We start from the raw sequence: 23,768 nt of genomic DNA, 5'->3' as shown, positions 1-23,768 counted from the left end.
CAGTTATGTTTTCTGGAAAATAGTTTATTGAGTGCTTGGGGAATTAAAAACTACAAGGTTTTGCTTGCAGCTGCAGAAGCAAGAAAAAAAGTTAAACATAAATTAGTTTCCTGATTTTCTACTTATAATGCTTCTGAAACCCTCATTTTAACCAGTCATTCCCTACCATGGCCTTTACATTAATACCTGGCGCTTAAATTTATGTAGCAGAATATTGAAAGATTAAAAAGTGCCTTACTAATGGCAGTAGGGTAATGATTATGAAAGCTGATGGAGATTTTCAATCTTTTCAGCTCTTGACTTCTTAAGCCACAGCTACACCCACTTGATTGTTCTGACTTAGGCAACTTTATTCCATACTCCACTGTAGGAATAAGAATTATTTAGTTCAGTTGGTGTGAAAGAAGCCCCACTTCTCCAGAAGCTTTAGTTGACTTAAATCAAATAAGGAAAAAAAAAAAAAAGCCTGACTCATAACTGCAGTTACTCAAAACTACATCTGTTGTGTAGAATTTCCATTCCAAGTATTGTTTTCATCTTCTCCATCATCTTGAGTCCTCAGTCTATATATTTTGCCTTCTTTTTTGAAGTCTTCCCCTCGTTTTTCTGTTACTCGTTTCCTGACGGTTTGCCTAGGGTACAAAAGACAGTGTGTAAGCAGAGCATCCTTCCTTCTCTTATCCCCAGTAATAGGTTTCCCCTCAGCCCTTTGTTTCACTGGGAAACAGCACCCAGCTGAAAACATGGCATTTAGCAGTCAGACAAATAAATAGAACTTCAGTTCCACTGAGGTGATATGTGGCTTCTTTGTGTGAAACAGCTCCTGGTACAGGAGATTTCTCTTCCTCCAACACAAAACCTCAACTTTCTGATCAAATTCAGTTGCTCTTGTTCCTTGTATTAACTTCACCATAAGAACTTTACATCCCATTTTCATAATTGCTACCTTCCAAACAGTATCAGCTCAAGCGAAATCCACATTCATAGTTACAGCTGAATTCTGTGTTCATAAATGGCTGAAAAACTATTTTTTTTCCTACTCTGCAGTTGGAAATGGAAGCAAGCAATATGGGGCTTGCTTAATCACACACATAAAAAATCAAGATATCTTAATCAGGGCTGAGATGCAGTTTGCCTGCCCCCAGTTTATCCTTTAGCCACACAGAAGGGTGGTTTCCTGAAACTGCAAGGACAGAGCAACAGCTGTAGAAGAACACATATGGTTCAGATGGGTAATATAAGATTAAAACAACTCTAGCAAGTACTTAGAGAAACAGCTACCATAAACAGTTCTGATTACCTGCTTTGCTCAACATTGTTAGACGTGGAGGGATTCGAATGGTCTTGCTGATGAACTGTTCTCACAGTAGATTGTGAGGGGGGTGGACTCGTAAACAGAAAGTTGCTAATAAATCTCCAAACTGCGAGGAGGGGATAAAGTATTGTGCCCAAGAACTTCCACAGGTCACCGCCTGAAGCCTGAACAACAGAAGTAGCAGGTCTTCCTGCCTGGATATGAACACCAAAAGCAAACTTGTCAGGTATTAAAGCTGTACTCATTTAGGCAGAGTATTTCACACATAATTTAGAAGCAGCCCAACAGACACTACAAAAGACCCTATTTTGTCCCACAATAAACAAATACCTATGTCAATCCTTTTCCTAATTAGTCCTAACAAAAATTATACTAATTTTGCAATATGTCTTAAAGATAGTAAAGACCAAAATTCAAGCAAATGTAACAGCTAACTAGAAGCATCTGTGTAGTAACAGTACTGACATTTGTAGCTAAATGAAGAACAAACCAACACCTACCGGCAGCAGCACTACTGAAGCACTGGGTGCTAACTCTAGCTCCAGTAATTTCTTTCCATAATCTTCTTTGGTAAATTCCCTTCTGGGAAACATTGTCGCCAGAGAAAAATTGCCATAAGCATTACCAACTGTCTGTGAAAGTATAAAGAAAACATTTTAGTTATAACTAACTGCTCACTTTCAACTTTCAAACAACTGCGGAGCTGCCTGCTGAGCATACACTGTCTTACTGAACAAGAGTTCTTATCAAAATTACAATGATCTTCATATGAAGAAATGCAGAACTTTTTTTTATCTCTTACAAGTTCCATGCTGCAGCTGTACAAAGGCAGCTGGTGGAGAATGCTGCTAACCAAAATGCACTTCAAATTAACAAAAAGGAAAGCAGCTAACAACGATTCTGCCGTGATCAACAACTAGTTGCTGCTACATCAATCTGTAATTAGCACACAGCTGAGAAAATGAAACACTGATTTACCTGTGCAGCAAACTGCCTCGCTTCTTCCAGCCGTGCTTCAGATGGGAACTGGTTAGTAAAGGAAGAGCCATCTGGGAGGCGGAACTGAATCCTGGCTATTGCACTGCAGGACATTCACCATGGACAGTCAGCATATTAACAATTACAAACACTCCTGGGTCTTTAGCTTGGCAGTATTCAGGTGTGGAAGGGAGGGGCACTCATCCTATTTATGGCAGTTCAGATGGTTTATGAGTTTGGATCCATAGTTGATAACCATCTGCTTACATACCACGGTGCATCTCGTCTGCATTTCACCAGACTCAACGGTATTCAAACAAGATGCTTATATTAATCACACAAAATAATGAATACGTGAATGAAATATAAACCACACGTATTTTGTGTAGCCTGTATTACTTCTGTGGGATTTTTCAGAAGTTATTCTATGAGGGCGTAGGTATTTAGCCTAGCTTGGCAAGTAACACTACATTCAGCAACTTAAGAGGTTACTCCTGCACTGTGCCCCCTCTTCTGGGATTCTGATTCACAGGGTTTCTGTAACTATTTAAGGCCTCCATAAGTTAGGATATTTTCTGAAACAGTAGAATTGAGCAGAACAGGAGCCGTGTCTGACTAACACTGATGTGCATAAACAAGCCTTGCTGAATCCAAGCCTGCTGTGCACCCAGAAAAACAGCTGGGTCAGCACCACGTTCTCCACTGTAGTTCTGACATTACCACCTCATCTAGTTCCATGCCTAGCCCCATCATACCTGGTATTCAAACCAAAGATCAGGAAACGCATGTATCACTACTGGGAACGTCTAAAGCATTCAAGTTATCTGAGAACATAACATTAATGCAAATAGCTATGAGTTAATATTAAAAAAGAAAGCTAATTTTTATGTCGGTATTCAAACCCACCAGCATAGCACCAATTAATAGGTTAGGACATACTATTAAATTTCTTAAAGCTCATGCAAAGTTTTTGTTAACCTTTCTTCCCACCAGTATACACTTCTGCTTTCTCTACAACGACTCACCTTCGCTCCTTTTGAGATGCTTCTTTTCTGGCTTCTATTTCAGCCTGCTTAGCCTGAAGAGCTGCAGCTTTCGCAGCTTCTGCCTCTTCCTTCGATTTTGCAAAGCGAGCTGCTCTCTCAGCACGATCCTTAGGAAAGACCAAACATAAACCTTCATTTTCACCATGAACTGCAACTTAATACTCATAAAAACCTCAATCTGTACTGAGAACCCATCTGCTCTGATGTAAGTAGGCCGCACAGAGGAAAGGCAGTAGCGCTGCAAAGCTGTATTCACTGTCACACTGTGCTGTCTCTTGTCATTAGGAAAGATAAAATACACTTTTCAATGAGACACTTCATCCACGTAGACAGCAGATAGCCTTCCCATGAAAGTTTAACTCTCCAGTGAAGAGAAAGGGAAAAATCTTCTGACAAGTCACACTGCTGTAGTTCTAAGTGTTCTAGGCAAAACTTGGAAACAAAGAGGAATTTCAGTTGTGAACTGTTTATATCCATATGTAAACACATATACATACAAACTTAAAAAAAAAACAACCTCAATTTTGAAACAATTAAGTATGTCCTGTGCTTCCATTTCAGATCTCAGCTTGAAATGCAATTATTTGTTACGTTTAATGTAGCTCAAGCTACGCAGAAGAAAAGCTAGTATATTAATTCTCACAGATATCATCATTATGCATATAAAAGTAGAAGCTTCACTTTATATGCGGCAAACGTTAAAATGCATAAGTTGTCACCATGCAAAGCCACAGAATTCCAAACAAAAACTGAAGATTTTTCAGTGTTTCACCAAATGAGAAAATGTATCCTTTTAGAACTATCAGCCCTCGCAAGAAAGCAGCAGCAAGCTGTCTTTCCAGATGAATTACCAATGCAATCTGCTGCCTAATTCGCTCTCTCGCTGCCTTCTCTTCTGCCTTCTCTCTGTTCCTTTCCTCTAACATTCGTTTTGTCAGTTCCTCTTCCTGCCGTCTTTTGTACTCCAACATTTCTTTGCCAGTTTTTCTCCGTTCTATTTCTTTCTTAATTTCTTTCTGAATAAACAAGAGAGACAATAAAAATGAGACCACAAAACTGCCTTGGGTAAGTGGGACAAGACTGTAGTATGTTTGTTTAAAAAGCAATTAAGCATTTATTTAAATATGGGGATCTAAATAAATACTGCAAGCAGTTCTACATTTTTGCGTTACCTGTTCTTCTTCTTTCCTTTTCTCCTCCCGTCTTTCTTCAAGCTTTTTTGTTATTCTAAATTTAAAAGCAAAGGAAAAGAGTCTTAAGATTGCATTATCTGCTATTAACTTTTTTACTTTCAATGAAGTATTTCCAAACACAGGAAAGGAAGACACATGAAAATGAAGAGGAGCTGTCACACACTGCTAACAGCTAATGTAAGAGTAATGATTCATTCACGTGTGGCCGTACCATCCATAAAAACACGAGGCAGTGATTCACCACCTAGCTCCCAGTTTTTAATGGTACTTCTACATATTTTTTGTTCTTTTCTGTTTACTAAATGAAGAACCTTACATATTCTTGTTGTTTGATATCCTGTAAGACATACAACGTGCAATAGTGTTTGTAATCTACGGTAACAGAAACACTGATCTGAGCCTGTTCTTAACTATTTTAGCTATTTAAACTGTCTTGGTTTCTTCTCCACATCACTTCCTAAAATAGAAAACAAATAATATATAGCAAGTACTGATATAGATGCACATGTGTCTGTCTCATTTATCCAGACAGGTGCCTCAGAATAAGGACTAATCCACAAAATTTGTGACGTATTTTTAAGTCTGGGAAGAGGGCAGGCACGACCAAATGCCACGCATAGTCAGACATGAGAAACCTCTTGGTTTTGTACAGTAGGTGTTGTTATTGTTTATTTAAAAAGAAATACTAAGTACCACATAGCCTTGCCTCCTTTTTTTTTCCTGAAGGAAAGTATGCTGTACATGTATGTACAATTTAAGATTCTACATTAAAATAGTGACTTTCTTATCAGTCTTGCATTTTGTTAGCTGTTGTAAGTAGGATTATGCACATTGTAATCTTTTATTTGGAAGGAAACTGAAATCAAATGTAAAAGAATGTTAAAAATATGTTTCAGTAATATAGGTAATTCTATCAACTAAATGCGTTGCTGGTTTTAGGGAGGACGTTATAAGCAGTATCTGTGCTACAGATGTTAAAAGAACAATTCAACCCACTAAATCCTGTCATGTTTAATTTAATCAACTATGAACAGAACCAGAACCCTCCTGTTACCGTACTTCACAATACTAGAGCTAGCACTGCTTATCAGGCCTCGCTACAGTTCGCTGATCAAATAAAAAGCACAAGAGTCACCAAATAGAATTCCTCCGCCCTTTGCAATGTGCCTGGACTACAGTCATCAAACAGACAAGAAAATAAGAGGACATCTCTGTAGGAAACCTAGATTAGCATTTTTTTGCCCTAGTTTCAGTGCTTTCGGTGCAATATTTTGACTCCTTCAAAATCTCTGCAGAAAGCATATTGTCTGCAAGAGATGAAAATAATGACGTTACAGCAAAGGAATGGCAATCTTCTTAATTTTCCAGATTACCCCTCTATTTCAGGGTATGGGATAAATTAATCTAAAAGCTGATTTTTGTATTCCCCCTCGTATTATCTCACACATCCAAATAAAAATAAGCCCCTGTAAAATGTCTGCCAGATGACAAGAGAATCAGCACCAAAACCCCATAATTAAGCCTGTCTGATAGGAAAAAAAAAAAAAAAAAGCTACATCCTGGGAAGCAAATGGAATACATCAGAAAGTCTACAAAGAACAGTTACCTCTCTACTTTGATTGCAAGATCATTCGCAGGCTGAGCATTGCTCACTTGCTCATCTGAAGACTGAGCTGCTTCCTGGCTTGCTTGACTTGAATTTGCTCCGTCTGCAAGTGATTTACAAGAGGGTAATGCACAAGAGAAAAGTTAAAGGTATATTTCTTAACACAAAAATATTATTAACTACTTACTGTTAGCCATAATTGGTGGAAACTAGGATATCTCAAGAAGACAGGAGGTTCTGCTATTTAAACTTTCAATTTCCTCCTTTTCCCCCCATTTGATTTCAGGTTACTAATCCAGAGAAACCTTTTCAGCTGAATCCTATGCACAGGTTTTTTTTGTATTACAAACCACGTGTTTCTCACATTAGAACAGAGCACAATGACAAGCTCTGCAAGAAGCATCCGGTATGTTCAAGTTGTTCAACAAGTCCACTCCATATACTGTCTTTTATGTAACATTATATAGCAATTAAGACAAGGAAAATTATTTCAAAGCAAATCAGCTAGCACTTGGGTTAACACGCTGGCCATTACCATCAGAAGGTCTTGTTTCACACATAACAGACCCGAGAGAGTCACAAGGATCTGCTGCTGTGGATTGCATGGCTTCTGGAGCACCATCAGACTGAGACGAGGGACACGGAGCAGAGGACTGACACGCATTTTCCAGAGGTCGCCCTTTTTCTGCGTGCATCTAAGAGATTGGGGGAACAAGAGAGACTGATGTTTTCCTCAGGTTCAAAAGTCAAGGCTACTAAACTGGTTTTGGAGACGTGGTCCTATTTAAAATATAAAATTATCCCATATAGTTCAGTCTGACACAACCATATATACTTTTTTCTTAATTATAATCTTACACTCGCAATCACAGTGATAAAACTGTGCTCGTATTATATTTTGTAGCATATTTTTATAAACCCACACTATAAAACAGTATTACAAAAGCACATACAAATTACTGAAAGAATAGCTGGTGTACCATTCAAGTTTAGGCTTCTTGACAAGCCTCATTTCTGTGGGTGTTACACAAATGATTAAACAATCTGTGAAACAGAAAATAGCACAGCGCTTCTGCACAGGACTTTCAAATTCATTCAACACTGAGTAATGAATTTCAACTTGCTGATTTTGTTGATGGAGGGATAGAAACACAATAATTCACATTTCTCCAAGGAGTATGTTAAGGGCCTGCCCCGAGCATGTGAGCACACCCATCTCAGTCTGAAAGATCCACCTGCCACAAGCATTACCTGTTTCACTTTATGGATTCTGGTAACAAGCTCTTCCACGGAAACGCTGCCAGCAATTACTTCCAAAGGGATTCCATTGTCCCCGATAAAAAAACTGGATGGAACGCACACTACAGGATCTGCACAGCAGCAGTTAAGGGCAATGAATGACAACAAATTTGTAAAGTAACATTATAAGGAAAAGCAGAAATCTTTGCTGCTGAATATCTCTGTCCAATGTTCTATCTCCACCTGGTAACCAGTTGAAAATATCAGGGAAGGAAGAAAAACAAAGCTACCAAATATGCTGGAAAACATTCCATGCAGCTGATGACTACTTCACCTTTTCCCTGCAATTGTTTGAGCCAAAGTATTTTTCCCAAACACGCACATCCAGCTGCCAATTACTCTTTGATTTGAAAGACTTCGTTTTTGTGCCAGGTGACTTCTTACGTAGGTAATACTGAATTCTTTACAGCACTGAGAAAATCCAAGTACCCAATTCCTTTTCAGCATCAGACGGAGTTCCGGAGCTGCAAGCAAGAACCTGCTTAATGCAGGCAGAAGCTTACCTAGCCTCACGCCTGTGTACCTGACAAACCCAACCCACTGCTTGTTCCTCCTCCTCTGCAATTCTGAACTTCATGTAATAATGCAGAGTTTTGCATTTTTTTGTTTCCTAATGCTGATTAGCACCAATGAGTTGTTCTGTTTACATAAAGCTTTGGGTAAGTTTCTATTAAGAGAATTACACAGTATTAATATCAAACAAGCTTGTTTTTTTTAAGAACTAGTGGTAAGCTGAATATGTAGATGATACAATTTAATAACACAGCTTATTATTTATTTTTGTGCAATAAGATGCATTTTTTAATAATATTGCTTATATTTGTCTTACGAACAGCCTTAACTTGTAGAGAGCAATTATTTGTAATCATCACGTAGCATCCAAACTGTTTTCAAAGGATACAAATTTGAGAAAACTGCAGGCACGCTTCACTGGTGAAAAGAAAAGCAGCGTGTTTAGGAAGAGCAATCACTTTGCAACAACTTCAGATTAAGCCTTTCATCATAAAAATAAATGTTCTACCACCACACACGGAACTATTTAAATACTTGAGAGAACACTAAAAACAAACTTGCACTGCATCTTCTCATTACCATTTTGCATAAGTGTTATCAATCCCTGCTTATCACAGTTGACTGCAGAAGATTATTTATAGAAGCAGCACTAAGAAGCAATTGAGGAAGAAGACATCTAATCCACGGAGTGCAAACAGCGCAGTGCGTCTTCCAAAAGGCCTGGAGAGCCTTTAAAAATAATGCAACTTCTGGAAACGTGAGTGCACTTTCCTCACTGGGACTGGAGCTCTTATTCTAACAAAATTGAGTAATTTATCCACAAGCCCCAGTGCTTCTGTGCTGTGTGTTACAAAAACAAACATTTTCTCTAGGGCCTTACAGACTTACCCTACCGGACAAAGGATTGCCTTGAGAGTACTTGCATTTTGATTCCACATTATTTTTTACTTGCCCTTTTTTGCGCCTTTTTCTCTTGGAAGAGGACATCCTCAAGCATTCTTTTACTAACACCGAAGCCAGCAGGAAACATGCCATAAATATTCTGCACAACATAACAGTACATTTGTGAAATTTCAATTTTTTCAGATTCCGGTGGCTTCGGCAGCACTGAACTCACTTATGCTCTCAAACACTGTATTTAGACTGGCTCCAGCACACGGAGAGGGCTTCACAGGCCTCATACTTCCATCATCATCAATGAAAGATTGTATAAGAGACAGAATTAGAGTAGAATCAAACCTTTTGGTATCGATTTTAATAGCAACAAAACCATCTGAGGCAGCCTCGGTCACCTGAGCGTCTTCCCACCTTGCAGCCATCTCAGTGGACTGTTCATCCTCACCTGCAAAACACAGCGTACGTGAAGCTGAACCAACAACTGCCTCTGACTTAAGCTCTGCTTCAGCTGCTTGAAATCACTGATGAAAGAGACTCTCACAATTATTTTCAAATCAGTCAATCTTCTTCTCTTTTCTGTGATCTGGAGGTAATTCACTCCAGCTGATTCATCTTGCTAACGTGCCAAAAAAATGCAAATATACCAAAAACCTTTCCAAGACAGCAAGCACGTAGCTTGCGCGCCCATTCAGCTGCATGGCAAGTTATTCCAGGGGAGCAGAAAGGACTGGACCACACAGCTGGAACAGGGATAAAGGAACTGGAAGCGATGGCAGCCTGGGGCTCGGCTTGATTGCATCATCTCATTGCACAACTGCCCACGAGCCGCATTTTCACGTTACAGGCAGTATGTTTATGCTTTCACGTCCTGCTTTGCTGCACTCTTGTCACCTGCAAGGAGATCCCGCAGCAGTCAGAGCGAACCACTGCTTCCCCTGCCATTAGGCTTGACCTGCTAACACGCTGTCCACTGCTTGTCCTTCCTTATAAATTTATGTACATATTGGTACAGCAGCTGCTAATGCAGGTAAAATGATACTTCTCACCTCTTGTAAAAACATGGTTCAACACACAAGGCTTCACAACTTGATAATGTTAAAAAAAAAAACAAAGCCTTTGTTCACAGAATTATTTATTACTTTTGTGTTCCAGTTCTTGACACGAACAGTAACAGTGGGAGTGGAGGAAAAGGAGCCAGGTGCACTCAGGAACAGAGGAGGAGCTACGTAAGTAAAGGAAACTGAAACAGGGGCCACAAATTCAAAACTGTTATTTTAATCACATTTATCTTCTAAAGCACCGGTTTAGTGAGAATTTGGGTTAATAAATAAATTCAGGTGAACATTAATCAGCCTTCAACAAGGGCACTGGCCTACAAGCATTTGTTTATCTTTAACTTCAGCTACTTCCTAGCAGCTTGGAATTGACTGTACTCTTGATGAGGAGTCACACACTGGCAAGTAGAAGTCAGTTACTCAATGGCAACAGCGAACTGCTTGTTTCATCCCAGTCACTATTTCAGGTGGTATTTTTTACTCATGGAAGAGCAGGAGTCCCCCTGTGAAGCCCCGCTCCCTTTAGGTCGGGACCGGCCGCAATGCCGCTCAGAAGGGAACAAACACAAAACACGCTGCTCTGGGAGACGTGTTTTCCATCCACACGCGTTGATTTCTCCCTAGAAGTGTTAATCTCTGTTCCTATCAGCCTCCAGACCCCACATTAGTATTTAGGATATTTTTAGGGGAACCAAGTGCAGCCGGTGGCTGCAGCTGTTCTGCCCAGTGGTGCGGCCTCCTCCCCCCCCTTCCCATGCTCGGACAGAGCCGCTGTGCTGTGCACACTTTCACTGTGCTCACCCGATTAGGCTACTAAAAATACCTCAAGACTTGCCTAACGGTAACTTTTCCAGACAAACAACTGCTGCAGTTGGCAAAAGAATGTTGAAGGACAAGAACAGGTCAGAGATTATTCACTGGGCGAGCTCCGAGAGCTGTGACCCAGGAAGGAAAATGCTGATAACTCACCTTTTATGAAACCCTATCTCATGAAGCTCTTGAATGTTGCGACTACCCACAGAACAGCTACTAAGCATCTTTCTGTTAATAACCCCTTCCCACCTGGGAGTTCAGGTTCATTTATCGCAGTAACTATATCCTGAAAATGGAACGTGAAAGGCACGGAGAAAGCCAAGGCAAAGATCACCAGCGCCAGCAGAATTCACATCTCAGCAAAACACCGATTCATTATGGCTGCCTCAGAACTCCTGTTCCCAAGACCCTCAGATTTCCCACACATGGCTTTCTTTCCCTTGGCAGCAATCAAAGACCTGCCCACAACTCTCAGTCACACGTGCCAATCTCTTCAACACGGGCAGGTCGACTGAGAGCTCTACACAGGGACAGGCATCCACCACCTCTCAAGTGACTGAGATCGCTGGAAAAAACTTCACCTGCAATGACAGAGTTCCTGTAAGAGGAACCTATTCAAAACCACCAGTCCTAAGATGAAACAGACAAATCAAAACTTCAGAGCTTGTTTGGCACACAGTCATCAGGGACAAACGTCTCCCTTACAGAAGGAGCTGTCTGGCTACTGCTCATAAAACCTTCAGCATTTCCTAACTCCTCAGCGAGGGCAAGGATTGCCCGTACTGGAAGTGACAGCAAGCTGGAACATGGGGCTGCTCACCTCCTCCTCGTGTCATTTTGCATAGTTAACTTGAGAAGTGCTTGGGTACAGCTTGGCCAGAAAGCACTGACAAATAACTAGCTGATTGCAAACCACTGTTTTGTTTAAAAAAAAAAAAAAATCCTAAAAATAAAGTTATAAACAAAGAACTGTTTCTACAAATGTTTCTAAAAAGAAACACAAACACTTCAGCTTGAAGTGCTTTTTCTCTGCCCCACAGCCCCCTCCTTTTTCACTTCTGAAAAGGCACCTCTTTCACAAGTGGCCTGGTATTTTCATTGTTAGAACACGCCTAACTTTTCGAAAGAAATAATCTTAAACACCCCAATCAGAACAGAGGAGGCAGCCAAGGAAGTTTCACATGAAAACAAACAATTAACCTCAGATTAAATAACTCCTTTAATTAAAGGAGTCTTCTAACCGTGCAGGGTGGAAAACCACCTACAGAACCTCTACCAAGAAGATACCAGAGACATCCACGAGATGGATCTTACATGCACTGGCACAACCACGTCGTCTGAACTATGCCAGGAAGGCTCTGAACCTGAACTAAGAAGTTCATGAACAAAAATGCTGAAGGAAAAAACTGGCTGAACAACACGCAACTGCAGGCGCAAACACGGCCGCGTTGTTAAGCTAAGCAGCCACATTACGGCTTGCCTGAGTAGAAAATAGTCTCGAGTCAGAAGGAAGAATCCAGTTCTTCATCTCCTAGTGCTTGTCCAGAGAAGTGCAGTGAACCGGAAGAGACAGACAAACAGACAGTAGTAGAAACCAAACAAAATACAACGAACCAAGCAGACTTCAATTATTTTGGTCAAGACTGAATCTAATAGCTAGCTATCCTTCATGGAGGCCACGCTAAAATCACAGCAGATTTATATTCGCTATTTATCTTATTTTTTTTCCACTTTATTAATGTTTTGTCCCTCTATAGATCACTGAGCGAAGCGTACAAAACACCTACAAAGAACGCTCCTGACAGCATCTCTTCCTGCTCAGAAAGCTGCTTTAGGAAAGCTTGTCCCTCACACATGCCTATGGGCCAGTTTGCAGTGCGAAGATTCACCACCACCATCACCACCGCGCGTGTGCCCATGCAGCAAACCCAGTCACTGCTTCTGTCGGCTGTCACGGGGTCAGGCCCTAGTCCTGTGCTCCTGGACTGACTGTCGTTCTGGAGTTACAGCCTTCCAAAGAAATCCCTTTCCAGGGATAGAAAGAGCAAACAAACAAAGATACAACTTAAATCATTACGGAGTATTAGAATATAAAAGCAAGGTTACATCCCCGCAGTCATACGCTTACCACCAGCCTGTGCATCTGAGTATTCCCACACCCACCTAGTCAACGTCCACATCTAAAAGAGAAGGACAGTTCTGTGCAGCTCTTGAGTTTCAATAAAAAAAAACAAAATACTGCGAGCAAGTTACAGCACTCGCTCCTCAACTCCCGACGCACACGTGTCAAGCTCAAAATAGTCACAGGTTCTGAATGCTCCTAAAAATCTTCAAGAATGTGAAACATTCAAGAAATCCAACAGAACACGCCTAGCCCTGAGAGGCAGAGGGCAGCAGGGCATCACTGTGTTGGTTGCACAGGTGAAGATGCCGAGCACTGCGGAGCGCCTGCCTCCCTCCTGCTCCCCACCCAGCGCTGCATGTAGGTGCAGGCAACACGCTACCGCCGCCTCGTCTGTGACTATGAAGGCGATCACGTCGGTTCAGTAGGCAAACAGACTGAAAAAATATTTCAGGAAAAGGCAAATAAATGAATAAAACGAATAACCTCACGCTAAAAGCCTTTCACCACTGCTGCCATCGCGTTATCAGGGCTTTAAAAACGTCCTCTACGCACGAAGGCGACGCACGCAAAGTTAACGTGAACTAACTTCCTCCAGCGGCCCGTCAGTTGCCGGATAAACAGCACGGGGAAGACGAAGGGAAAAGGAAGCTGTGTGTAAACTGCCAACACAGCCCCAGCGCGCAGAGAAGCACGGCGCTGCCCGGCCAGGGGACACCGCGCTCCGCAGCGCCCCGCGCTGACACAGCACAAATGACCGCACGCCGCGGGGGGGGGAGGGCAGCAACAGCTGGCGGAGGCGCGGCTGAGGGGACGGAGCGCGCAGGGCCGCGGACAGGCCGGGCCGGGCCCGCCCCGCAGTCAGGCTCGGCGCAGCGGCCTCGTCCCGACGCCCCCGGAGCGGCGCGGCGGCCCCGCAGCTCTGCCCGCTGCTCGCGGCCCGCAGGACAGGGCCGGGCCCGGCCCTGCGAGCAGCGGGCAGAGCTGCGGGGCCGCGGGCGCCGTGTCAGCGCGGGGAAGGCCGAGACCCGGCTCTCGGCGCCGCCCCCCGCTCCGGCCGGGCCGTACCTGACACAAACACGACGAAGACCGAGCTCTGCTGCTTGGCGGCGGCGATGGCGGCCGGGATGGAGCCGCCGAACCACATCATGGTGACCGCCGGGTTCAGGCGCCGCGACCGCCGCCGTGCGCATGCGCCGCGACCGCCGCTCGGCCGCGCCAACCCTCCGTCACGCGCCTGCGCCGGGGGGCCCGAGCCCCGCCTTCTGATTGGCTCTTTGTCGCGCGCTCGGTGGCGGCAGATTCGCCTCATCCTGTGGGGGCTGTCGGGCGCCATGTTGGCTGCTCCGGGCTTCGTGCGTTGCCTCCGAGCGGCGCGCACCGCCCTGCCCCGGTGCCGCGTCCCGCCTCCTCGCAGCTGGGCCGGGCTCGAGGCCGCTCTCCAGCATCGCTACCCTGTGGCTGCCTGAGGGAAGAAGGGGTCTGCGCACACGTGGCGTGTGGTGAGGGGCTGTGCGGGCAGGGGGGACACAGCTCACCTCAGAAAGCCAGGGGTGCACGTGAGGGAAAACTGACAGAAAGCGGTGCTAAATATGTGGAAAAGTAGCGAGCTTGGCTTGCACGGGTCCTTCCAGGCTTGCTGTGAGAAGGTGAGCGCCGTTGAGCCGCGGGGCAGTTCCTCCGAGTACTCTGTCGGTCACGTTTTGGGGAAAAAAATCAGGTGTTAGCACTGTGACTGTGTTCTGGGTAACTGCTGCTGAGGCACATGCCGTCAGACAAAAATGTTCAGCCCGGACGGCTTTTAACTTGCAGTTCGTCTAGCCAGGAGTGCGGTCAGAAAACCCTCTATGCAATGGCACGAGGAAAAGATAAAAAGCAGTAATGAAAAGCGGCAAAGCAGTTAGCTGCAGCAGGCACAGACTGCTCTGTCTGTCTGGGAACACTGCGCTTGGAAAACCTGCAGCAGCGGTTCTGCTTAGCAGGTGAGCTTTGTGTCCTCGCAGGTGTGTGATGGGCGTAAGCAGCTGTTGGAAATTAGTTTTTCTGCGAAGGTGTGGTTGTTTGTTTGTTTTTGTATTTCTTTGATATTATCAAGACTACCAAAGTACGCTCGCGGCGTTCCCAGCAGGTGTGGGCTGCATTTATTGCACCTGGTTAGAAACCTGAAGTTGGAAGCTGAGTTGCATTAGAAGGGCCGGTGAGGAGCTGAGCACCACTGCTCAGGGACATGACTTGGAAAGCATGATTTTCAAAAATTCCTGTACGGCTTCAAACAAGGAAGGCTTCAACGAAATTCTACAAAGGGCCTGCTGGTGTCTGGATTGGAACTTCAGTGTGGGTGTGCACTGTGTGCATCTGGTAAGGGTTACATCTGGTAACATCTTGACATCAAGAAGAATTATTTAGGTTACATTCTCAAATAGCTACAGTTTAACACCTCTAACTGTCTAACCGCAGGGTCACTGAGCTGCTGCAGTTGGAATGCCTCTGTGGCAGTCATTAATCTGGGAGCTCCTGGAGCACATGTCCCTAAGAAGCTGCAAACACATGGGAGCAGTTGTAATGCAGGACAGAGATCGGGCTGAGCTGGTTGCACAGTGCAAGAACCCCAGAGGAGAGAAAGCTGCACATGGATTAAGGTATCTTCCTGAGCTTTTCTTTAAAAAGATTTTAAAGGGTTCTTTGCACCCAGCTGGCTCCCCGAATTGCTTATATTTGCAATGTTGTGTAAGGTACAAGGAAGCTTTACAGTCCACCTCCAGAGCATTTGCTGTAGCAAGTCTAAGACTTTTCAGAACATATGGAGCCAAATTTGATTGAAATTCCATCTGTCATTCCGGTGGAAATTTTAGCTCCTATCAGATAAATATGCAAAATCGAATTTGGCAATCAATATGGGAAATAATGCAAAAAAGCTGTTTACATTTTAGGAGATTGCTGATTCACACCTTCCCCCTCAAAAAACCCAACACATCAGTGCAGATTCACTTGGATTGTAAAGGAAAATATTTTTATTAGTGGATTTCTTTTAATTGCACTGTTACTGAATTCTAATCAGTGGTCCATTAACAAATCAAAGTATCAGTTCAAACCAGTTACAAAGGATTTGAATTAACATGGAGACAAACTCTGCTGTGTTTCCTAGCATCTGTAAATCAGTGCTGTAGGCTATCCTAGCACTATCCTAGTGCTGTTTCTTACAGTAACTAATTTGGAAACTGTACGAAGGGCAAGGCTGTGCTGCATACCAGTCTCTCCAACTCATCTTACAACTGCTGAAGGGTTACAAGGTAGGTGTTAGAAAGAGGCAGAATGCCAGCATCCCCAATTCAAGTTCTGTAAATTGAGTTCGACGTAATGTAATATTGCATTTTTTTTTTGTTTAGATTTTTTTTAATATAGTTTCTTTAACTTAGCTATCAAGTATTGCTAGGAAATTAAGTGTAGCAGATCACTTAGGGTTGAAGCTAGTATATACTGCAGCCACCTTGTAGCATTTCTGTGCCTGAAAATTTTCACTGCTGTCAGTGTGATATATCATCATCAGTCCTTAGTCTAATTCAGATTCTCAGTCAGCTGGGGCATGGGAACTGAATGAAGAACAAACTTCACTGGTGAGCGTTATACACAGTAGCACAGTTTATTTTTATACTTTATACCAGTTTTAAAAGCAAATGACTATCAGCAACGTACAGGTTTTCCTATATGGCTCTTTGGTTTACAGTGCTAGTCTTTCTGACATCAAATTTATCCTCAGAAGTGCAGAAACAATTCATTACAGTTGTATGCACCCCACAGAATGACTTTGCTCTGTGCTTTACTGGTAAGACTGACAAAATAAAGCAGCAGATGTTAACATGTTTGTGCCCTGTACCAAATTTTAATGCTTCTTCATCTCTTATGCAAGATCCACTTTCACCTGACAAATTTTGACAATCAGCAAACGTTGCAAAGAAGCCAAGTAGTTACAAGCAGGATAAAAAGTAAGCCTTGCTGAACGGGGCCTGTCAGATAGTCAGGTCCAAACTGCAGCCCTACGAGCCTGAACGTAGGAGGCAGACACTGAACTAAGGGGAGGCTCGCACGTCTTATGTTAAGAATGTGACTGCGTAATTTTCAAGTCAACCAAGAGGCTACTTCATTTACACTGGAGTAAAATCTAAATTTTCACATCTAAAATTTTCAGATGTGAATATTGGCTTTTCTGTTCACTTCCAAATAAGAGTGCTTCAAGGGACTTAACTTTTGGAAGGTTTTGGAAATCAGGCCCTTTTAAGGGTTCTGGTTTACATGCGAGAATTAAGGCTTCCAAAATGAAGTCACATTAATGTTGTGCACTGTTTAGTTGCGTGTTTATTGACATCGCTAGCCAAAAATACTCAAACCACTTTAAATGGGAGCAGGATCAGGAATCTGAATAGAGGCAGTACATCAATATTCATGAAGACTGGGCTGTAAAACACCAAGGGGACTGAAGTCAGTCCTTTCTGAGCTACAGTAATTTTTCATGACATTTAATTTAGAGGTGGTTTGATCAGATTTCTCCTAAGCTTCATATAAGCACTCTTTGCCTCAGAGCTGAATGTGGGAAATTACAACCCACACCAATTTTCTAGGGAAAAAAAACATGTCATGCAGCTAAAACAGATCTTCACAAATGTTAGTTGCAATTTTAATTAAGACTCTGTTTTTATCATCCAAACAAGCTGCTACGAGATTAATTTAAGACAACAAATGTCAAATGTTAAGTTTTAAGGCACAAATAAGTGTGTAAGTATGAGAATAAAACTTTGTTCCACCTTGAGCAAAATGGCTTGCGTCACTGGATAGGAAAAGGAGCTGCTGGAATGATGCAGGGCAGCAAAACTGGTCTTGCTGTGAAATGCATGTTGCATATCCAAGTACTTTATTTCCTCCACCAAGCTAAGCAATTCTTCTCATGCTGTGACAAAATGGGGCTCCCATCTACGTAGCATCCTCACCTGGATCTTGAAACATAATTTACCACTTCAGACTGCCCGGGTCCACTGATATTAGGGATGGGTGCGGTACTGTAGACTTCAATAGGAAGTGCACCACAGTGTTGGATTTCTTTCTCTGTAGATGTTCTGCTACTTTTGAGGTCATCTTTTAGGTCTGTGTGAATGCAAGAAAAGGTTTCAGATTAAAATAGGTTCAGTTTACTTAGGGAAGAGTCTCAGGAAGATGCAAGATGCAGATTGCTGGCATTTCACTTTATACCAGTCCAGTCTTAATGAGAAGTGAACTGTGGCAACCGTGTGGAGGCTGTGAGTAGATTCTCAGGTGTGCTGTTATGTTCTACCTGAATCCAGGCACATGCCCATGGGTTTTTCAGTGTACTATGACAAAGAACAATGAATGTGTTCACAGTTCAGGGATGCATTTTGTACAGTAATATTACTGCATTAATTAAAAATTGAACTCAAGTAGTAGCCTTGGGTGGAGTAGATAATAGATTCATCTGGGTTGTCTAGTTATTCTTCAATGCTTTTCCCTCAGCTTTAGCAGTTACAACATGCTCCCAGCCACATGAAATGTATTAAATCACTGCAGTATAATTCGAGTCCTTACTTAATTCCTTTTGCTATTATTTACTTTAAAAATGGCTCCATCGTGGACTGGCAGGAAGCTCCAATAAGCTAGTTCTAGGTTGGTGAGAGCACTTGAGAAGACTGGTTTTACATACTGTATCTATTCCCAGCTATGAAATAAATCTAGTTCCAGGGTCTTTGTACACAGTCCCCAGAGCTGTGCCTTATAAGGAACCAGAAGTGACAGTAGTGTAAAAGTCAGGGAAGTACGGCTGGTCTTAATTATCTTAAACTTTAAGTTTGAAAGCTAGTGTCTGATGAACCTTCTCATTGGGACAGTATGAAGTGGCACAGGAAGTGCAATGAACAAATGACTGTAAAACTGAAGTATTTTTTAACTCTGAAGTCTAAAATGGGCACGGAAGCCTCTGATGCATACAGAGTCCTGTTAATTATAATCAGTGAGGCATGTATCAGCATATCCAGACAAAAAAATGTAACTGCCCCTGCTCCACAGGAAAAAAAAAAATAAGTGCTCAGAAAGGGTGACCTGGCTGTAGTAATAGTAGGGAAGAGTCATATTCTGGATTAGTATGCAAGTGACTTATTAATTGCTCTGGAAATGGTTAGATTGGATGTTACGTTTAGTACCGCTCTTTGGTCAGTCAGACTAGATGATAACTCAGTTATTCACTTTTCTTCTACAGCTGTGGAAAATCTTGTCCTAGAATTTTCTTTTTTTAGTCAGAGGAGGCAACTGCCTCTTTGAGTTGTGACACCTGTCATTATAGACTTCTGACTTACAGGATTAAAGCCATAATCTTGAGCTAGTTCTGGTAATTGGCAAGAAGCAGTGATGCAGCTTGTGCGTTGGTCACGTTACCATCTGTGCTGCTCAGGAGTGGAATATGGTAACTTAGATAACTTGGGGTTGTATTTTCTTTGGTCGTAGGTGTGGTGATCTACAGCGATTCCACCTCAGGATGAAAGCAGATACCCTCTCAGGTATGAACCTTAACTGAACCAGTAGCAGATGTACTTGAATGCCAAGAAGCATCCATCCTTCCAGCAAAGGGGATCTACTGTGAGCATTCGCCCTGTGCTGCAGGAGACATCCACAGGGGAAGTTTACCTTTAGTCATGTAAATACCTGTCATTGCAGCCTTTGGCAGAATCGGGTCCCACATGCTTAATTCATTAGGCTCTCTTATTCCCAGGCTGACCACTTTTCTTCTGCGTACTTGGATTAATCACAAAATGATTTAAAAACAAAACATGCAGAGGACAGTTCTTGCTGCTTCACATATTGATGTTCAGTTGTTCAGTGGGAGAATTTTTGAAACAAGGAGAAGATTAGGCGCCAAAATTCTTTACTTAACCTCTGTTAAATGTTTTTAAATATAACATTTAGCTTGAGTGTCCACTTAGAGGAATTAAAAATGCACGTTTTACAAAGCAATGGCCTTAAAGGAAGGAAACAGGTTGTTACTTATCTACACAGCAAGTCAGCACCTGTGCTACAAGAAAAAAAACAACAGAACAGGGGCAGCCCTTATAGTCTCTGATTTATTCTGTTTTCATTTGTATGGGGGAAAACATTTAAAAAAATGGAGAAGATAGTGTAAATAAATGTTTTAAGAAGAGAGATGGTGGTTTAAAAAAGTTACAGTAGTAGTTATTTTCAAGTTATTTTCTCACATTTATAGGGATCCAACCCATCAGTGTGTTCATCCAGGTTTCAGAAGACTCCTACAAGTTTAAACAAGTGCACCGAAAAAGTTTGTGTTTGTAAACATTTATTTTCTTGAACTGAAAAAGGCTTGCATCAGCACACATTGTACAGCCTTGCAAATTACACAAATTGAAAAAAATGTTTGTTTCATTTTTATGTGCAATGAGTCTTTTGATGTCCAGTGAGTATCTGCAAATGATGAAAACTTAAACCATTAAAAAGGTTTCCAGCTCTTATCAAACACAATTATCTTAGCGTGAATAGAAAGAGAAAGAGATTCATACTGGTGGGAACACAATTAAAGTGCAAACATTTTGTCACTTGTGAAGATACGTTTTAGTTTCTTCACCTTGTTGCTAAAAAGAAATATTAAAATGTGATTCAGTGAACATCCTTTGTAATCTATTCATATTCCCCTTTAAATACTTATTCAGCTGGTTGGATCAAAGCGCATCCTTCAAGGGCACAACGAACTTGTCATTTCTTTTGACATCGCTTGAATGAATCTCAAAAGAAAACAACCATCTAAGCAATTAACTAGTTACTAAAATTATATATTTCTTTTCTTTAAAAAACAAAAGAAATGCAAGGGACGAGGAACTGGTTAATCTGAACATTTTGGGCAATTCACTAGAAAATGAGCATAATTCCTTGAAAATGGTTCTCTTTTCCCCCACACCAATCCTCAGGTTCCTGCTTTGGAATGGACAGCTGTGTGCTGGCAGTGAACAGGGATTATAAAATACAAATCTGAACGTGGGCTTTTATGAATGTTTGCTGTACAATAGAACTTTGGATCTGATACAAGAATTCAAAAATATAAAACAAAACTATTATAAAAGTAGGGGGCATTTCAACGGCATTCCTTATAGAAAGCTGCCTTTCTCAAAGATGATTTCTCGCTCTTGTCTGGTATTAACTTTTTCTTCTTCGTCTCGCTGGATCACTGGGTTTTTCTTCAATGGCTAATGTCACGTATGACAAAACATCCCGGGAGTCTCTGTGAAAAGAACAGAAACCCCGCCACATTAAGCCAATCAAGGAGAGGAGGACATGGAAGTAGTAAAGGCTGAGTGTCCACCAATGTAAATGCTACTGAGAACTAGCCCTTTCCAGGATATGAAAGTCGTAGTGCTTCTTGCTTGTTCTCAGCCTGAACTTGTTAACTGAGGTACTACTTTGTTTCTTCAACGCGTTCTGAGCAGCCGACATTGTAGGGAACATAGCTAGAACCGTGTAAGTGGAGGCCAAGTCAGTAGGTTTGCATGGCTCAGTGTTCACATTGCTATCTCCGCTGCCACAGTAACGCCGGTGCTGCTGCTGCTGTGTTTGTAGACACTGCGAATCCCTCAGCCACCGGATCTTGGCACCGACTTTTAAAAGTTCTCCAAACAGTTTTTCTGCTTCCGTACGAGTTATACCTTCTGGCAGTTCAGTGATTTCTAGAACTTTTCCCACAACTGAAACAAGAAAAACATTGAATCAAAATTCATTGTTGTACTCAAAGATGCATCAAACAGGGGAGAATGAGTTATTTCATCCGCATATCTCCAGTTGGCTGATATTACAGGCTGCTATAAAGGTGTTTGCTTTAAATTGCTGGTAGAGAGCAATGCTGCTTTCACACTTTGCGCTGCTTACAGCTGCAAGTGTACAAACAAAAGCTGAGATTACAAATAGGCTCCTTAAAAGAGCAAGGCAGGGAATCAATACTGAATTTTGTGTTAGATTTGAAAACTGACTGCACCATCTGACTTGCTTTGCTCTACGCATCACCCGGCTAAGTTCTATACCTGGTTCTCCTGCACCGAGATCTGTTGACGCAGCCTTCTTTGCTGGTTTCTTTCCCCTGTTTCCATGTCTGTTTCCAGGCTGACACTAGAGAGATGAATATAAATGATGTACTTTAATGACAGGGCATCGTATCTTATAAGTTCTACGTTACCTCAGTGTAAATCCTTGACTTCAGAAGAAAGGAAGGAGATGATGAAAAATTACCTTAAAACTTCCCAGAAAAATGAACACCCTCCCCCCAAACCCATCACATCTTCTGGCTGATCTCAGGTACAACTGAGCAAGGTGGAGGTAGAGTGTTTTAGTCTGTCCCCAGCATTAAACCCCAGCATTAAATAAAGTTCTGCCAACACTTTTTTTTGTTGTTTTCTTGTAAGAAACAATACCACTTTTTGCTCAGGAATACCTGTATTTCCTATTTTAAAGAAATTGTTACTCAAAATCCTTTTAAGCAAATGATCTCTCATTTTTAGAACTGCTGCCAAACTGCTTCCAAGAGAATCCATATTCTACACTGTGCCTTGCACCTCCTTTCATAGGTTGAAATTTCAGTTCAAAAGACAAGTTATATTTCAGAATAATGCTTCTCATTACTTTTACCATAGGAACAACAGGAAGTATGAACAAAGAATGAAACAGTTATTAGAAAACAAGGGCTTTCCAATCGATTACTTTTTTAATGCAAGAATGTAATTCCCTATTCACAGTTATTATAATTGCAGTCCTAAATTGTTTTCTTCTGCGTTGCCAGAAGAGCGTTCCCTTTAGTACCTGTTGGCTTGCTACTTGTCCACGTAATAAAGATGGTGGATTGTATTGCAGGGGCTGGCCGAGCAATGGGTATCTGGCATCTCCTTAAAGAGAAAGGTAATTAGAAGGGTTTCCCCCCCCATAATATAGTAACAGAATTTAGAGTTTTTGCGTATAGCTTATATAGAAGAGAAAGCAGAATGAGTATGCACGATGCAGTGTTGTTGGCTGAGCCAGGATGGTAAGATTTAGTGTGATGAAGTGTACGTATGTAAGTTACATACTGCTCACAGGCAAACAAGGTACAAGCCCAAGGCTTTCTTGCATTTAAGAGTTGCACTGAAAAACATACTGACGTTATTTTTATTCACTGCGGTGTCATCTGAAAATGACCTTAATAAAGCACCTCTCAGTGTACTGATTTAACCATTTCCATGGGTACATCCCTGATGAATGCCATGTACATCTTCATATTCCTATTTGCTCCAAGGACCAAACAGAATTTTTTAACAATCACAGAAGATTTAAAAAGTTGAGAGACGTATTTTGTAACAGGCAACTTGGAGTTTTTACAACAACCACGGAATACCAAGCAATGATGCACAGGTTGTGCAGCAGACAGGACGAAGACAAACAGAAGAAAATAAAGCTTCTCGTATCAATAAGGAAGACACAACAGTATTTTCTTAGTCTTGCTTCACTAATGTAATTGTTCTATAAAATAGGCCCATTGATTTTCAGTTTTGGAACTACACACCAGGACATCTTTGGTCACTGACAAAGGACTTTTTGCTTGCTTGCTTGTTTGTTTTTGCTTTCACACTTTCACATCTTAATGAAAATTCCCTATTTTGTTTTTATTTTTTTTTCTTTTTTCTGATAACATTGATAACATGGCTGAAGAGGAATGAAATTGTTCTACAAGGGACTTTTTCTGCTATCGTGCTAGCTTTTCTAAAAGGAATGAGGAATTCACACTTAGGCAGTGGTTTGATTCAGTGCACTCATCAATGAATAAATTTATCTTAAAACTACAGTTCTATACCCTTATCCCAAAAGATAACATCGTAACCATAAAATGCATTAAGATCACCTTGATCACA

The 23,768-nt window shown here is 41.8% G+C and overlaps 2 protein-coding genes and 1 long non-coding RNA gene across 17 annotated transcripts in view; 1 reads left to right on the top strand and 2 right to left on the bottom strand.

The window, feature by feature from the left end:
• On the bottom strand, nucleotides 4–14,062 carry UBXN4 (UBX domain protein 4). Of its 2 annotated transcripts, none has more exons than XM_021397946.1 (13): nucleotides 13,906–14,062; nucleotides 9,190–9,292; nucleotides 8,339–8,367; nucleotides 7,390–7,508; nucleotides 6,674–6,833; nucleotides 6,139–6,241; nucleotides 4,512–4,566; nucleotides 4,191–4,355; nucleotides 3,319–3,446; nucleotides 2,294–2,396; nucleotides 1,816–1,947; nucleotides 1,301–1,509; nucleotides 4–632 (listed from the first exon to the last, which is right to left on the bottom strand). In XM_021397946.1, the coding sequence occupies exons 1-13, from the start codon at nucleotides 13,985–13,987 to the stop codon at nucleotides 494–496; spliced, it is 1,527 nt and encodes a 508-aa protein (XP_021253621.1). In that variant the 5' UTR covers nucleotides 13,988–14,062; the 3' UTR covers nucleotides 4–493. The 2 variants fall into 2 exon arrangements, with proteins under 2 accessions (XP_021253621.1, XP_021253622.1); XM_021397947.1 differs by lacking the exon at nucleotides 13,906–14,062 and adding an exon at nucleotides 13,324–13,343.
• Nucleotides 14,166–20,275, top strand: LOC110399365. 6 transcript variants are annotated; one of them, XR_002439143.1, is made up of 5 exons: nucleotides 14,166–14,486; nucleotides 14,650–15,195; nucleotides 15,295–15,476; nucleotides 19,342–19,394; nucleotides 20,096–20,275. It is a non-coding gene; the product is annotated as an uncharacterized LOC110399365 (long non-coding RNA). The 6 variants fall into 6 exon arrangements; XR_002439144.1 differs by having other exon boundaries at nucleotides 14,166–14,819; nucleotides 14,966–15,195; XR_002439145.1 differs by having other exon boundaries at nucleotides 14,166–14,819; nucleotides 14,963–15,195.
• R3HDM1 (R3H domain containing 1) overlaps nucleotides 19,756–23,768 on the bottom strand; it is a 69,393-nt gene continuing 65,380 nt past the window's right edge. For 8 of the 9 annotated variants that reach the window (XM_021397926.1, XM_021397933.1, XM_021397929.1 and 5 more), the window contains 3 exons: nucleotides 22,687–22,769; nucleotides 21,915–21,999; nucleotides 19,756–21,581 (listed from right to left, as the gene is read on the bottom strand). In XM_021397926.1, the coding sequence (XP_021253601.1) occupies nucleotides 21,214–21,581; nucleotides 21,915–21,999; nucleotides 22,687–22,769 (536 nt within the window). In that variant the 3' untranslated portion in view covers nucleotides 19,756–21,213. The remainder of the gene's footprint in view (nucleotides 21,582–21,914; nucleotides 22,000–22,686; nucleotides 22,770–23,768) is intronic. The other variant, XR_002439135.1, reaches the window with a different exon arrangement.

Source organism: Numida meleagris, chromosome 5 (genome assembly GCF_002078875.1).
Source record: "Numida meleagris isolate 19003 breed g44 Domestic line chromosome 5, NumMel1.0, whole genome shotgun sequence".
NCBI classification, from domain to species: domain Eukaryota; kingdom Metazoa; phylum Chordata; class Aves; order Galliformes; family Numididae; genus Numida; species Numida meleagris.
The sequence above is the reverse complement of the archived record's forward strand: the minus strand, read 5'-3'. Positions and strand labels throughout refer to the sequence as shown.